At 34.9% G+C, this 15,682-nt stretch overlaps 1 protein-coding gene across 1 annotated transcript in view; it reads right to left on the reverse strand.

Moving 5' to 3' along the window:
• The window catches only part of RGSL1 (regulator of G protein signaling like 1), a 93,756-nt gene that overhangs the window by 30,382 nt on the left and 47,692 nt on the right, over window positions 1-15,682 (reverse strand). Inside the window, exon 11 of the mRNA XM_043568048.1 lies at window positions 2,254-2,359. Coding sequence (XP_043423983.1) covers window positions 2,254-2,359 — 106 coding nt within the window. The remainder of the gene's footprint in view (window positions 1-2,253; window positions 2,360-15,682) is intronic.

The following is a 15,682-nucleotide window of genomic DNA, read 5'->3' on the forward strand; positions in this document are numbered from 1 at the left end:
TTATTTTTGAGAGAAGGAGAGAGAGAATGTGACAGCAGGAGGAGCAGAGACAGATGGAGGATCCAAAGCAGGCTCTGAGCTGTCAGCGCAAAGCCCGACACAGGGCTCAAACCCACGGACTGTGAGATCATGACCTGAGCCAAAGTCTGATCTTAACCAACTGAGCCACCCAGATATCCCTAATTAAAGTTTTTAATATCACCTGTATGAACAACTGCAACAACCTTCTAACTATTATTTCTGCCTTCAGTCTCTGATGTTCTGACTCCTGTATATATATCATTACTACTTCTGCCTCGGTACTGTTTTCTAAATCCATATAAAAGGTATCTCTGTTACTCTTGTTCCAACAAGTCTCAAGAAATTCTCATTTACAGTTAATCAACATAAATTCCTTAATAATTCTTTTAAGACTTTATTTTTGTTATTTGGTCTCAATTTGGCTTTCTAATGCTATAATTTATGTCTCTTCACCCCATGCATTGTATGCTTTAACACCACTGGGCTATTTTCAAGTTTTTAAATACCCTTATATTTGCGAGTTTATGTTTGTGTCATTTCTTTAGCTTGGAAGGTTTAGCCCTACCCTCAAAATACTCTCATTTCTTTGCACATGCACATGAAATTGTACATGTAGTTTGGGGTCTCTTCTGATAGTTTAACTTTTCCTAATCCTTACTCAAAATTTGCTTCTCTTTGCTATACCCTTATAGTAATTATCCAATATTTTATTATGAAATTTTAAGGTCAGCCTTGTAAAGGTAAGGAATATATTTCATTTTTGTAACATTAGTATCTGGGACACAGTATATGTTCAATAACTGTTTATTGCACTGAACAAGGGCTAGGGACAAGGTTAAAGAGAAATGCAACTGGGGGATCCATGGGGCATTCTGTTTTGGTCTTAACTGAAGACATGAAACCGGATGATAACACTTCTGTGATACTTAGCTAAATAGAATAGGTATTTCTATAGACACAGTGGAAAGTGGTGCAAACTGGAAGAGCAAAAGAAATAAATGATTAATGTTCAGAGAACAATTTCAGTTCCTTCAAAGGAAGGAAGATCTATCTAGAGTATTTAGAAGAGAGTCAGGACTTATCATCCTCAATGAATGTTATCAGTAACTGAAAGCATAGTTTGGAGAGCTTTCTCTATTCAAAATATTCTCCCAGTGACTCTGACTACCAAATTTGTATGTGTTACTATATCTTTATCTTCTTTAAGGACTTTTCATATACCTAGTCATTAATAGGTAATTCTGGAATAAAAAAAATGAATGATTGAATAAATGGCATGGCCTATAAGAAAATCATAGTCAAGTCCAAGAAAATGGAAAAGATACCTAAAAAATAAAGAGCAGTAAAAAGTAGTACACAGTAAGTACTTTGTGTCGTATTTTAGGGATGTAGTGCTCAGAGAAGAGGGAAGTCATAGCGACATACATCTGAAGAACTTTTTATGTAGAGGTGGCACTTGTGCTAAGGTAAGGAGAAAAAAGTGGACACTTCTGAAAGAAAGGGCCACAGAGTTTTTTCCTAGAAGTGAGACCTTAATAAGTTGATTCTAGGATTTATTATAAGGGGAGAGACATGAAATAAGGAACCAGTTAGGAGGTTACTACAATAGTACACAATGCAGAAAAAGAAATAGGCAAGAATATATATACCAGGATGTTTATTGTGACACTATTTATAGCAGTGAAAAATGAAAAATAATGTAATGTCCATTAAAAAGTTCATTAAAATGTCCATAAAAAAACATGCTACATCTGTATTATGAAAGGGGATATAACTCTACAAACTATCATGATATCCATGATAGTTTTTTTAAGTTAAAAAATGTTATCTTATGGTATATATTGCATGGTCTCAATTATAGAAAATAAATAATTGGTTTAAAATACAAAATGTGGGGGTGTCTATGTGGCTCAGTCAGTTAAGTGCCCGACTTTTGGTTTGGGCTCAGGTTATGATCCCCGCATCATGAGATCAAGTACCACATCAGGCTCAGTGCTGACAGAGTGGAGCCTGCTTGAAACTCTCTCTGTCTCTCTCTCTCTCTGTCCCTCTCCTGCTCTCTCTCTTTCTCAAAACAAATAAATAAATATTGTGTGTATGTTTATGATACATGGAAAAAAATTTAAAAAAAAACTCATATACTGAAGGATAAGTTCAGCATTAGATATGTTGAGATTAAAGAAGACGGCTTGTGTCTGGAGAATATTGCTGTAGCCAAATCCTATGTCTTACCTAGGTCTTAATGAGGGCTTCCTCACACCAGTCCTTTTGTAAAATGATGTTTTCCTAGGTGAGGGTGAGACCACTCTTGGTTCTCTGATAATTTCCACTGTGAAATCTAACGAAAAATCACAAAGTTAGGGAATACCATATTATAAGAACATTTCAGAGAATAAGAAGGGACAAATTAAAAAGGATATTTATCAGACATTGAGTGCATGTGGAAAAATCATAGTCCCCACAACTGTCAACACCTCAGGCAATTACTGCTGAAAAGAAATTTAGGGATGATTTTATCTCTGACTTCAGTTCCAACTGTGTTATCTAAGTCTGCTGGCCATTAGGCCGAGAACCCACCTTCATCAGAAGACTGCTGAGACCAAGTTTATTTTATTTCTTATTTCAACACCAAATGTCATCCATCCTTCCCCCAGTCAGCCATTTTGACTAAACCATAGTCCACATGACATTCAGTCTTCCCTGACACCTCTGTTATCCCATCCTATGCCCTTTCACCTCTGGAACTCCTGCTGTGTAATCAGCAAACTCTCACAGAGTCTTGACCTCTTTGTTAAGAATTTCCTCTATCTTCTTCTTACTTTAAGTGAAATCGTTCCCTTTCTTGAAAACACTGTGCCCACTGCAAGCTTCTTAAAAGGTACTCTATCACACCATACACAATTTAGAGTGGGTATCTGGTTCTCTATTGCCATCTAAAAACCATTATTTAAAAAAACATATTAAAACACTACTATCGAAGAACAACAGATTCCAAGGATCTCAGTGTTTTAGGAGAGCCCTTTGAGGTGAGTATTTTAGAAGAAAAGATAGACTCTCAACTCATTAAGGGCAAGGATGGTATATTACTTATGTGAGAACATGTCCTAGTTATATAGTCAATGCTTTAAAATGTTTATTAAATAGAGTATACTCTCACAGATAATTTTTGTGTGGTTTAGTAATACTTTCAGTGACAGCATACAAAAAAAATTGAAAGCAATAGAGGTATATACTAGTTCTAAATAAATGCAATTAAATAGGTGAAAAAAATAAAATCAAGACTATGGAAGACTAGATACAAAAAAAAAATATTCACACAAAAGAAATCAAAAAACTTCCAATACAAACACTTATAAATGCTGGATAAAAAAAATAACCCTTTTAAAACTCATATGTAAGCTTGTAAAAAATTAAGACAAAAAATAAAAACATAGATATAAGAAACAAAGAGGATGTTAGAAACCAGAAAGGTAAGTTCACACCCTAGAGGCATTCATAATGTTAAAACCACAATAGGTCAGAAGACAAAAACCACTGGCCTTTAGAACATGGACAAAAAAAAAAACCAAAACTTGGCATTACTTTTATTCTCAAGACACTTATCAATTAAGACAGTTGCTACTGAAAAATTTAACAAAGTTTTTGGCAGACTCTCAAGGCAGAAGAAGGCAAAATTGAAAACAGCAAAGGAGAAAAGGCTCTGACAAGTACCCCAGTCTTTTAATTGGGATCCCAAGAAGTAAGGGAAACCAGAAATAGCTCATCCATCAGAAAGAATAAAAACTGACTTTGCACCAACTCAATCCCTAAATGGATTAAGGTTATTTGGATGCTACTTGTGTGGGGGCCGGCCCCGGTGCCAGGCTGAGACCGGGTCGAGCAACGTTCCCTGTTGACTTAGCCAACCCGGTGGTTCCCCCTCCCATTCCCCCACTTTCAAGGGCATACAAAAGCCTTGTCAAGGCTGAGAAAGTTAATTCCTGAAGCCTGTGGTCTGCAGGTGTTGGCAGTAATGCTACCTCCCTTTTTCTACCCCGAGTCAGATAGAAACAAACATGGGAATTGTGTTTTGCTAGCAATCTTATCAACAAGGTCTTGTTGTGACCCATCTAGAAAATGCACAAGAAACACAGAACTAAATGTTTTGGTTGGCAGCGATTATGTGAAACCTGTTTATTCTTAGAATGGCCTGACCCATAAGATTCTGGATATAAAAGATTGTGTACAGCAACAATAAAGCCATCACTTGGGCCATCAGCCCAGGGGACCCTCCTGTTCCCAAACTTTCTTCTCCCTCTTTTTTCTTGCATTCCCCTACCCTCAGGACCCTGACCTTTGTGTTTGTCGCGCCGGTCGCGACATACTTGTATGTCAGATATGTAATAAAATCCTCTCTGGAGAAACATAACATTACCCAGAACCTCAAATTATCTCTACAAATTTCTTACCAACAATGTTCACAAATAAAGCAGAAATAACAATGTATTTTAAAAGACCTGACCAAAAACCAAGGGAAAAAAATTGATAGTTGAAATAGATATATGAAATCCAAATATGGACTTTAAAGTTACTATCATTAATATAGCTCAAGGAATTAAAAGGAGGAAAATATCAACATTGACTGAATATCAGACAAAAAATATTCTAAAAATAAAAAATTTAATGACTGAAATTAAGAAAGTTATGAATTAATAAATTGGCTTAATTACAAATTTTGCATAACAAAGTGAGAATTACTGAACTAGGATTTAAATCAAATATGCAGACTGAAACATATGGAGAAAAATATGGAAAATAAAGAAAAAATCACATAAGACAAGCACATGGCTATAATGTCAAAAATATATGTAGTAAGGTTATCAAAAGGAGGGAAGAAATAAAACGGAGCAGGACAAATATTTGAAGAGATAATTGAAAATTTTCTAAAACTGACAACTGACATCAAGTCAGAAATTCAAGAAGTCCTGAAATCACAAGTAGCATAAATACTTAGGTACATAATAGTAAAATTGCATGAAAGAAAAGAAGAAAAGAAAATATGGGGGGGGGTAGTGGAATTAATAAAATAAATATTTCTTTTTACTAAACAATGTCAGTAAAGGCTTCAGGCTGACTCCTCAAAATGAACTAAGGATGCCAAGAGATAATAAGATAATATCTTCGAAGTGCTAAAATAAAATAATTCCACCAAGAATTCTATATCCAGAGACTATAATCTTAACAAATAAAACCAAAATAAAAATACTTTAAAAATTCACACTAAAGGAAATGCAAAAGGTGTTTTTGGAGGCAGCTTAGAGGAGTGGGAAATGATGAAAAAGAAAGAAAAAGTGGATATGTGAGTAAGCCTAAATGAATATTGACTTATAAAACAGTAATATATATGCAGTAAAACCAGTAACTTAAATTAAATTTTAATATGTCAAGGATGCATTTTGAAATCTATACGGTAACCACTAAAAAAAAGAAAACATGCAAAAACAACACATTAGCAGAAAGAATATATAGAATTATTAATAAAAAAAAACCTTGTAATCTTAAAGAAAGCCAAAAGGAGAGAAAAGGGAACATAGAACAGAAGGGACAAATATAATATAGTAAGGTAGCATTTAAAACCTAATACATGAGAAGTTACAGTTAATGTAATCAGACTAATACTCTAATTACAATTTTTTAATGTTTATTTATTCTTGACAGAGAGGGGGACAGAGTGTGAGTGGGGGAGGGGCAGAGAGAGAGGGAGACACAGTATCCAAAACAGGCTCCAGGCTCTGAGCTGTCTGTAGAGAGCCCGATGGGGGGCTTGAACTCATGAACCATGAGATCATGACCTGAACCAAAGTTGGATGCTGAACCAACTGACTGAGCCACCCAGGTGCCCCTAAATACTTTAATTAAAAGACAATTCTCAAATTGGATTCAACAAAAATGAAAACACCAAAAAGAAAAAAAGAGAGATTCTGCTTTAAAGAGTCTCACCTTAAATATAAAAGGAGATATTAAAAAATAAAAGAGTGGAAAAGGATGTAACAAGCAAACACTAACCAGAAAGAAAAGTAATGACTATAATAATATTAGAAAAATAATAAAGTAAGAAGTGTTATTAGGGATAATGATTTGCTCTACCAGAAAGCTATAATTCCAAATTTGCTTGTATCTAGAGCTGTAGCCTCTAATAATATAAAGGAAAAACTGCAAGTCTTAGAAGAAAGAAAGAAAGAAAGAAAGAAAGAAAGAAAGAAAGAAAGAAAGAAAGAAAACACAGAGTGGGGGATTTAAAAATTCTCTTTTGGTAATGGATACAAATGTAAACTAGAACTATCATTAAGGATATAGAATATCTGAACATAGTGAAATACACCTAGTTGCATATACAAAATATTGCATCCAACATTACGTGCTTTATAGATAATTAATTGTAATAAGAGGGTACCACAAGCAACTTAATAACATATATGAAATTTCAAATGAAATCAATAAGTGTGTAGAAAATACAACATATTAAAATGATATAAGAAGAAATAGAAAGTCTGTAAAGTCCTATATATTTTAAAGAAATTAAGTTTTAATTAAACCTCTCTCAGATTAAGACAAAGGTGCTTGCCAACACTGTTTCTATCTGAAAGCATAATGGAGAATCTAGTAAGACCAATGAGGTAATGAAAATAAATCAAAGGCATAAATATTTGAGAACACTAATAAAACTCTTTGTTGGTAGAGGGCACAACTGTGTGTGTATAAAAATCAAACAAATTTGCAGACAAATTTTTAGAATGAATAATTTAGGGAAGTGGGGAGCACAAGACAAACATGTAAAAATCAACTATATTTCTATATGCCAGATACAAATTAAAAATGAAACTTTAGAAATTATACTATTTATAAGTGTATTAGAAAACATCAAAGACCTAGAAACAAATATACTGGAAGCTATAAAATAATATTACATGGAATAACTATAAAAAATTATTGAAAGAAACTTCAAAAAACTTAAATGGAGGGATAAACCAAATTTATGGGTTAAAAAGTACAATGGTGGTGGGGGGTGCCTGGGTATCTCATTCGGTTAAGCATCTGACTTGATTTTGGCTCAGGTCATGATCTCACGGGTTCAAGCCCTGCATCAGGCTCTGCACTGGCAGTGTGGAGCTTGCTTGGGATTCACTCTTTCTCCCTCTCTCTCTGCTCCTCCCCTGCTCTCTCTCTCTCTCTCTCCCTCTCTCTCTTTTTTAAACTTTTTAAAAAAGTATAATAGGGAATGATATCACAGAAAATAATAAGTAGGGAGCTTCAGGTATCCATTTTCCATAAAAGCAACTAAAGAGGTGGCAAAAATGGTCAAAATCATGGTTTTACAGGACTCTTGAATCTGGCCAAGCACTTAACAATAAGTGAAGGCTTAGGAAATAAAGAAGTAGCTGCATCTGGTAAGAAAATGCTGTGGCATTTTAAATTGTCCACCTACCATTCCTCCATTCCACACCAGTGGTGGCCATATGTCAGCAGTTTACATTCCTGATGAAGGTTGCTATTGCCAAAGGTAGCAATAGGATCTAATTTTCAAAGAATGTGTTTGTCTCTTGTGAACTGAGGTTGTCTGTTGGCTCCCTGAAGTATTTGCACAAGGACTAGCCTTTGTTTTGCCCTATTTGGAGTGTTTTTAGGGTTGAGATGCATCCCATGTGACATTTGCTGGAAGCATTTAAAGGCAAAAATACTGGGTACATTAGCCTGGGCCAACAGTTGGGACACCAGACAGACACAAAGTTGTAAAAGTAAATACATGGGGTAATAAGGATTTTTAAAGATCCCACATATACCGAGGAATTAAAAAACCTATCCATATGCTCAGAACTGGATGTATGCTCAGAAGTTATGAGAAGATCCACAACTTTCATGTCTGGCTGGACTTCAAGGTCCAAGGAAATGGGAAATGAATGCTAGGGCAGAGTTGTATATGGCCTGGCTGAGCATTGAAAGAGTATTCCAACACATAGCCAATCTGCAAAGACCAGTAGAGTAATTTTTCTTCTAATTTCTTTTATTTTCTTTTCCTTTTTCTTTTCTTTTCCTTTCCTTTTTTCTTTTCTTTTCTTTTTTCTTTTTTCTTTTCCTTTCCTTTCCTTTCCTTTCCTTTCCTTTCCTTTCTCTTTGTCTCTTTCTCTTTCCTTTTCCTTCCTTCCTGCCTTCCTTCCTTCTTCCTTCCTTCCTTCCTTCTTTCCTTTCTGACATTTAAGGAATCTATCAAAACACTGTTGCCCATAAGCTAACAGAACACAGACTTCAGTGGTCACACATAACAAAGAATACAGATTTTACAAAAATTGTTGAGAAAAGTCACACACACACACACACACACACACACACCCTACAAAAGCAGCAACAGCAAACTTGAAGGAGAGGGGGAAATATGATTTTGTCACATTATAATGTTCAAAATGTCCAGTCTTCAACAACAACAACAAAACTATGAGTCATGCAAAAAAAACATATATGGCCTATTCACAGGAAAAAATAACAACAGAAACTGTCCATGAGAAATCTGGTCATTGTACTTATTAGACAAAACTTTAAATCAACTGTCTTAAATATGCTCAAAGAGATAAAGGAAAGCATGGACAAAGAACTAAAGGAAGTCAAGAGAATGGCATCTCACCAAATATAGTATAATAAAAAGAAGGAAATGGCAAAAAGAAACCAAATAGCAATTCTGGAGCTGAAAAGTACAATAATTTTGAGTTAAATGAAATTGAAAACATCACATACCAAAACATATGGGATGAAGCAAAAACATTGTTCAAAGAGAAATTTATACTTGTAAATGCAGATATTAAAAAGATACCAAATCAGTAACTGAAACTTACACCTTTAGGAACTAGATAAAGAATAGCAAGATAAACCCAAAATTAGCAAAAAAACAGAATTATAAAGATTAGAGTGGAAGCACACAAAACAGAGAATAGAAAACCAATATAGAAAATCAACAAAACGGTGGCATCTGGGTGGCTCAGTCCATTGAGCATCTGACTCTTGATTTTGGCTCAGGTCCTGATCCCAGGTTTATGGGATTGAGCCCTACCTTGGGCTCCATTCTGAGCATGCACCCTGCTTAAGACTCTCCCTCTGCCCATCTCCCCTGCTTGCATTCTCTCTCTCTCTTGCTCTCTCTAAAAAAAGAAAAACAAGGGGCGCCTGGGTGGCGCAGTCGGTTAAGCGTCCGACTTCAGCCAGGTCACGATCTCGCGGTCCGGGAGTTCGAGCCCCGCGTCGGGCTCTGGGCTGATGGCTCAGAGCCTGGAGCCTGTTTCCGATTCTGTGTCTCCCTCTCTCTCTGCCCCTCCCCCGTTCATGCTCTGTCTCTCTCTGTCCCAAAAATAAATAAATGTTGAAAAAAAAAAAAAACAAAAGAAAAACAAAAGAAAGAAAAGTAAAAAAAATCAACAAGACAATTTTTTTCTTTGAAAAGATCAAAAGCTGCTGTTTAGTTAGATTGACCAAGAAATAAGAGAAGACTGAAATTACTAAAATCAGAAATGAAAGTAGAGACATTACTACCAACCACAGAAATAAAAAGAAAACATTATAAGCAATTGTATGCTGATAAATTAGATAATCTAGATAAATGGAAAAATTCTAAGAAATATACAATAATCAAACAGACTCAAGAAGAAATAAAAATTTTGAATATACTATAACAAGAGACTGAATCAGTGATGACAAACCTCCCAACAAAGAAAAACCAAGGACCACATGGCTTCACTGGTTAATTCTATATCATATCATTTAAAGAGTTAATGCCAGTTCTTCTCAAACTCTTCCCAAAAATAGAAGTGGAAAAGACATTTTAATTCATTCTAAGAGGCCAAAATTATTCTGTTACCAAACCAGATAAAGACATCATACAAAAAGAAAACTATAGACCAATATCCCTTATGTATATAGATGAAAATATCCTCAAGAAAATATTAGGAACCCCAAATCTAGTAGAATATTAAGATGATACACCATAACCAAGTGGGATATATACCAGGAATGAGAGGATGGTTCAACATATGAAAATCAATCAATGTAATACATCACATTACTAGAATAAAGGAAAAATTATCCCCTCAAATGATGCAGAAAAAGCACTTGAAAAAATTCAGAAACAGCCAGCAAACTAAAAATAGAAGAGAACTTCTTCAACATGATAAAGGGCAAATCCACAGATAACATTAAACTCAATGGTAAGATTGAAAGCTTTCTCCCTAATATCAGAAACAAGAAAGGATGCCTTCTTTCACCACTTCTATTCAACATTGTACTGAGATTCCTAGCCAGAGAACTTAGGCAAGAAAAAGAAACGAATGGCACCCAAATTGGAAAGGAAGGAGCAAATCTATTTCTATTCATAGATGATATGATCTTATATAGGTAAAATCCTACAGAGTCTAAAAAACAAACCAACAAAAAAACAAACAACTATTAGAGCTAATAAATGAATTCAAAAAAGTTGCAGGATATAAATTACACACATAATAATCAGTTGTATTTCTATACCCTAGCAATGAACATTCTGAAGTGAAATGAAAACACTTCCATTTACAATAGCATCAAAAAGAATAAAATACTTAGAAATAAATTTAACCAAGGAGATGTAAGACTTATAAATTGAAAGCTACAAAAGATTACTGAAAGAAGTTAAAGAACACCTAAATAAAGAAACTATGTCCTATGCTTATGGATTAGAAGACTTAATATGGCAATACTACCCAAAGTGATCTACAGATTCAGTGCAATCCACATCAAAATCTTAATGATTGTTTTAAATCAAAAAGCTGGTCAAAAAACTCCCAGAATTGTAAGGGACCCCAAATAGCCAAAACTATCTTGAAAAAAATAAAACAAAATTGGAAGACTCAGACTTCTTGATTTCAAAACTCAGTACAAAGCTATCCTAACCAAAACAGTGTGGTACTAGAATAAGGACAGACATATAAATCAACAAAATAGAATTTTGAGCCCCCAAATAAACCCACACATCTATGGTTAATTTATTTTTGACAAGGATTCCAAGACCACTCAACAAGGAAAGAAGAGTTTCTTCAACAAATAGTGCTGGAATAATTGGCTACCCATGTGCAAAAGAATGAATTTGAACCCTCCTCAAGCCATACACAAAAATTAACTCAACATAGATAACGAATATAAATGTAAGAGTAGAACTATGAAAGTCTTGTAAAAAAAACATAGGTGTAAGTCTTCAAGATGATGAATTTGACAACAGATTTTTAAACATGACATTGAAAGCATAAGCAAAGAAGAGGAGGAGGAAGAGAAAGAAAGAAAGAAAGAAAGAAAGAAAGAAAGAAAGAAAGAAAGAAAGAAAGAAAGAATAGATAAATTCATTAAATTTCAAAACTGTGCACCAAAGGCCAAGATCAGAATAGTAAATATAACCTACAAAATGGGAGAAAATATTTGCAAATCATATGTCTGTCATCAGTTCTAGTATCTAGAACATTTAAAGAACTCTTACATGTCAGGAACAAAAAGAGAAACAGACTAATAAAAAAATTGAGCAAAGGGCTTAAACAGACATTTCTCCAAAGAAGATTGGCCAACAAGCACATGCAAGGTATTCAACATTATTAGTTATTAGGAAAATGCAAACCAAAACCACAGTAAGATACCACTTCACATCCATTAGGATGGCTATAATTTAAAGAAAATGAAAGGAACAAGTGTTGGTGAGGACATGGAGAAACTGGAATCCTCATCCATCGCTGATGGTAATGTAAAATGGTGCACCTCCTGTGGAAAATGGTTTGGTGGTTTTCCCAAAAATGTAAATGTAGAATTAGAATATGATCCAGTAGTTCTACTTCTAGATACATAACCAGGATAACTGAAAACGGATATTCAAACAAAAACTTGCACACAAACATTCATAGCAGCAATATTTATAGTCACCAAAAAGTACAAAGAATCCAAATATTCATCAACAGATGAATTCATAAACAAAAGGTGGTATATCCATACCATAGAATAGTATCCACCCATAAAAAGCATTGAAGAACTAATATATGGTAAAATATGTGTGAATCTTGAAAACATTATGCTAAGATGTCAGAAGTTAGCAGTTACATATTATATTATTCCATATGCGAAATATGCACATGGGGACAGAGAGTAAATCCATGAGGACAGAGAGTAAATTAACATTTGCTAGGGGCTGGCAGGAGGAAAGAATCCTAGAGCCATTTTTTTCTGGAAATGTATAAGGTGATGCTAATACTTTAATATAGAAATACAAGGGGCTAAGAAAAACCATGTCAATCTTAAAGAAGTAAAAGAAATTGGAGGATGTAATTCTACCATTTATTACTACTTGTTACAAATTTATAATAAAGATAGTGTTGTACCTGTGCAAGAATAGACAAATAGAAAAATGCAACCAAAGGTCTAGAAACAATCCTATGCAGATATGGACACTTGATTTATGACATAAGTGGCACTACAAAGCAATGGAAAAGGATAATCTTTTCAATAAATGTTGCAAGTTAATTGGACATTCATATCTAAAACAAATAAAGCTTGATCCTTAAATCTCATATGAAACATAAAAATCAATACCAGTTGGACTGTAGATCTTAACATTAAAGGCAAAGCAAAGAAGCTCAGAAAAAAACAAACATGAATATCTCTATGACCTTGGAGTAAAAAAATCAATGAAATCAATTTTAATTGGATTATAATTAAGAGCTTCTGTTTGTTAGAGACACCATTGAGAGAGAGAATATGATCCTTGTAACACATGTGACTTCTAGGTGACTCATATATAGAATATATAAATAACTCATACTAATCAACTTAAAAAAAAGACAGAAACCAAATAGAAAAGTAGGCAAGAGACTTGAATAGGGATATTGTCACACACATACGCACACACACACACACACACCATATCCAATTGAATTTTATTTATTTATTTTTCTTGGCGAGAAATATATTACCAGATATGCAGAACCAACAGATTAAGTTTATAAAGTTAATTCCTAAAACAAAGAAGAATATCATAATCTCTAGGAGTATAGTAGAAGCCTAACAAAAGCATTATTATTATTATTATTATTAATTATTATTATTATTTTGTCAAACATTAAATCAATTTGAATCTCTAAGAAATCTTTAAAATATTACCTGAGTTTTGAAATGTTTGCTGAATCATCTCCCTTGAAATATATCACTGAGTACATTCCTAAAAATCCCCTCCCTCTGCCTATTCCTTGAACAGCACCTACAAACTCTTCATTTTTTAAAAATATAATTTATTGTCAAATTGGTTTCCATACAACTCCCAGTGCTCATCCCAACAAGTGCCCTCCTTCATGCCCATCACCCCCATCACCCACTTTCCCCTCTCCCCCAGCCCCCATCAATCCTTTATTCGTTCTCAGTCCTTAAGAGTCTCTTATGGTTTGCCTCCCTCCCTCTCTGTAACGTTTTTTCCCCTTCCTCTCCCCCATGGTCTTCTGTTAAGTTTCTCAAGATCCACATATAAGTGAAAACATATGGATGGTATCTGTCTTTCTCTGTCTGACTTCCAACTAATCTTTGACAAAGCAGGAAAGAGTATCCAATGGAAAAAAGACAGCCTCTTTAACAAATAGTGCTGGGAGAACTGGACAGCAACATGCAGAAGAATGAAACTAGACCACTTTCTTACACCATTCACAAAAGTAAACTCAAAATGGATAAGGGACCTGAATGTGAGACAGGAAACGATCAAAACCCTAGAGAAGGAAGCAAGCAACAACCTCTTGGATCTCAGCCACGGCAATTTCTTACTTGACACATCTCCAAAGGCAAGGGAATTAAAAGCAAAAATAAACGATTGGGACCTCATCAAGATAAAAACCTTCTGCACTGCAAATGAAACAATCAGCAAAACTAAAAGTCAACCAAAGGAATGGGAAAAGATATTTGCAAATGACATATCAGACAAAGGGCTAGTATCCAAAATCTATGAAGAACTCACCAAACTCCACACCTGAAAAACAAATAATCTAGTGAAGAAATGGGCAGAAAACATGAATAGACACTTCTCTAAAGAAGACATCCGGATGGCCAACAGGCACATGAAAAGATGCTCAATGTCGCTCCTCATCAGGGAAATACAAATCAAAACCACACTCAGATATCACCTCACACCAGTCAGAGTGGCCAAAATGAACAAATCAGGAGACTATAGATGCTGGAGAGGATGTGAAGAAACCGGAACCCTCTTGCACTGCTGGTTGGAATACAAATTGGTGCAGCCACTCTGGAAAACAGTGTGGAGGTTCCTCAGAAAATTAAAAATAGACCTACGCTATGACTCAGCAGTAGCACTGCTAGGAATTTACCCAAGGGATACAGGAATACTGATGCATAGGGGCACTTGTACCCCAATGTTTATAGCAGCACTCTCAACAATAGCTAAATTACGGAAACAGCCTAAATGTCCATCAACTGATGAATGGATAAAGAAATTGTGGTTTATATACACAATGGAGTACTACGTGGCAATGAGAAAGAATGAAATATGGCCCTTTGTAGCAACGTGGATGGAACTGGAGAGTGTGATGCTAAGTGAAATAAGCCATACAGAGAAAGACAGATACCATATGTTTTCACTCTTATGTGGATCCTGAGAAATTTAACAGAAGAACATGGGGGAGGGGAAGGAATAAAAAAAAAAGAGGTTAGAGTGGGAGAGAGCCAAAGCATAAGAGACCCTTAAAAACTGAGAACAAACTGAGGGTTGATGGGGGGTGGGAGGGAGGGGAGGGTGGGTGATGGGTATTGAGGAGGGCACCTTTTGGGATGAGCACTGGGTGTTGTATGGAAACCAATTTGTCAATAAATTTCAGAAAAAAAAAATAAATAAAAAAATAAAATACTGAAAAAAAAAAAAAACTGAGAACAAACTGAGGGTTGATGGGGGGTGGGAGGGAGGGGAGGGTGGGTAATGGGTATTGAGGAGGGCACCTTTTGGGATGAGCACTGGGTGTTGTATGGAAACCAATTCGACAATAAATTTCAAAAAAAATAAATTAAATAAAATAAAATATAAAAACATAGATTGTATGTAAATTGATGGAGAAAATATACCATGCTAATATTAATCAAAAGAAAGCAGGAGTAGCTATATTAATTTCAATCAGAGTAGACTTCAAGAAAAAGAATGGTATCAAGGATAAAGAAGGGCATTCCATAAGGATAAAAGAGTCAGTTCTCTAAGAAGACATAACAATCCTTAGCGTGTATGCACCTAACAACAGAGCATCAAACTACATGAACAAAACCTGGTAGAACTTCAAGAAGAAATTTATAACTGTACTATCATACATAGAGACTTCAACACCCCTCTATCAGAAATAGACAAATACAGAAGGCAGAAAATCAGCAACAACATAGTTGAACTCAACAACACCATCAATCAACTGGATATAATTTACATCTATAGATACATCCAACAGCTGACTGTACATACTGCAAAAGCCCACATGGAACATTCACCAGAATAGATAACTTTCTGGGCCATAAGACACATCTTAAAAATTTAATAGAAATTATACAATATCTGCTTTCATACCACAATGGAATTAAGCTAGAAATCAATAACAGAAAGATAACT

The sequence above is a fragment of the Prionailurus bengalensis genome, chromosome E4 (assembly GCF_016509475.1).
Source record: "Prionailurus bengalensis isolate Pbe53 chromosome E4, Fcat_Pben_1.1_paternal_pri, whole genome shotgun sequence".
Taxonomy (NCBI): Eukaryota; Metazoa; Chordata; class Mammalia; order Carnivora; family Felidae; genus Prionailurus; species Prionailurus bengalensis.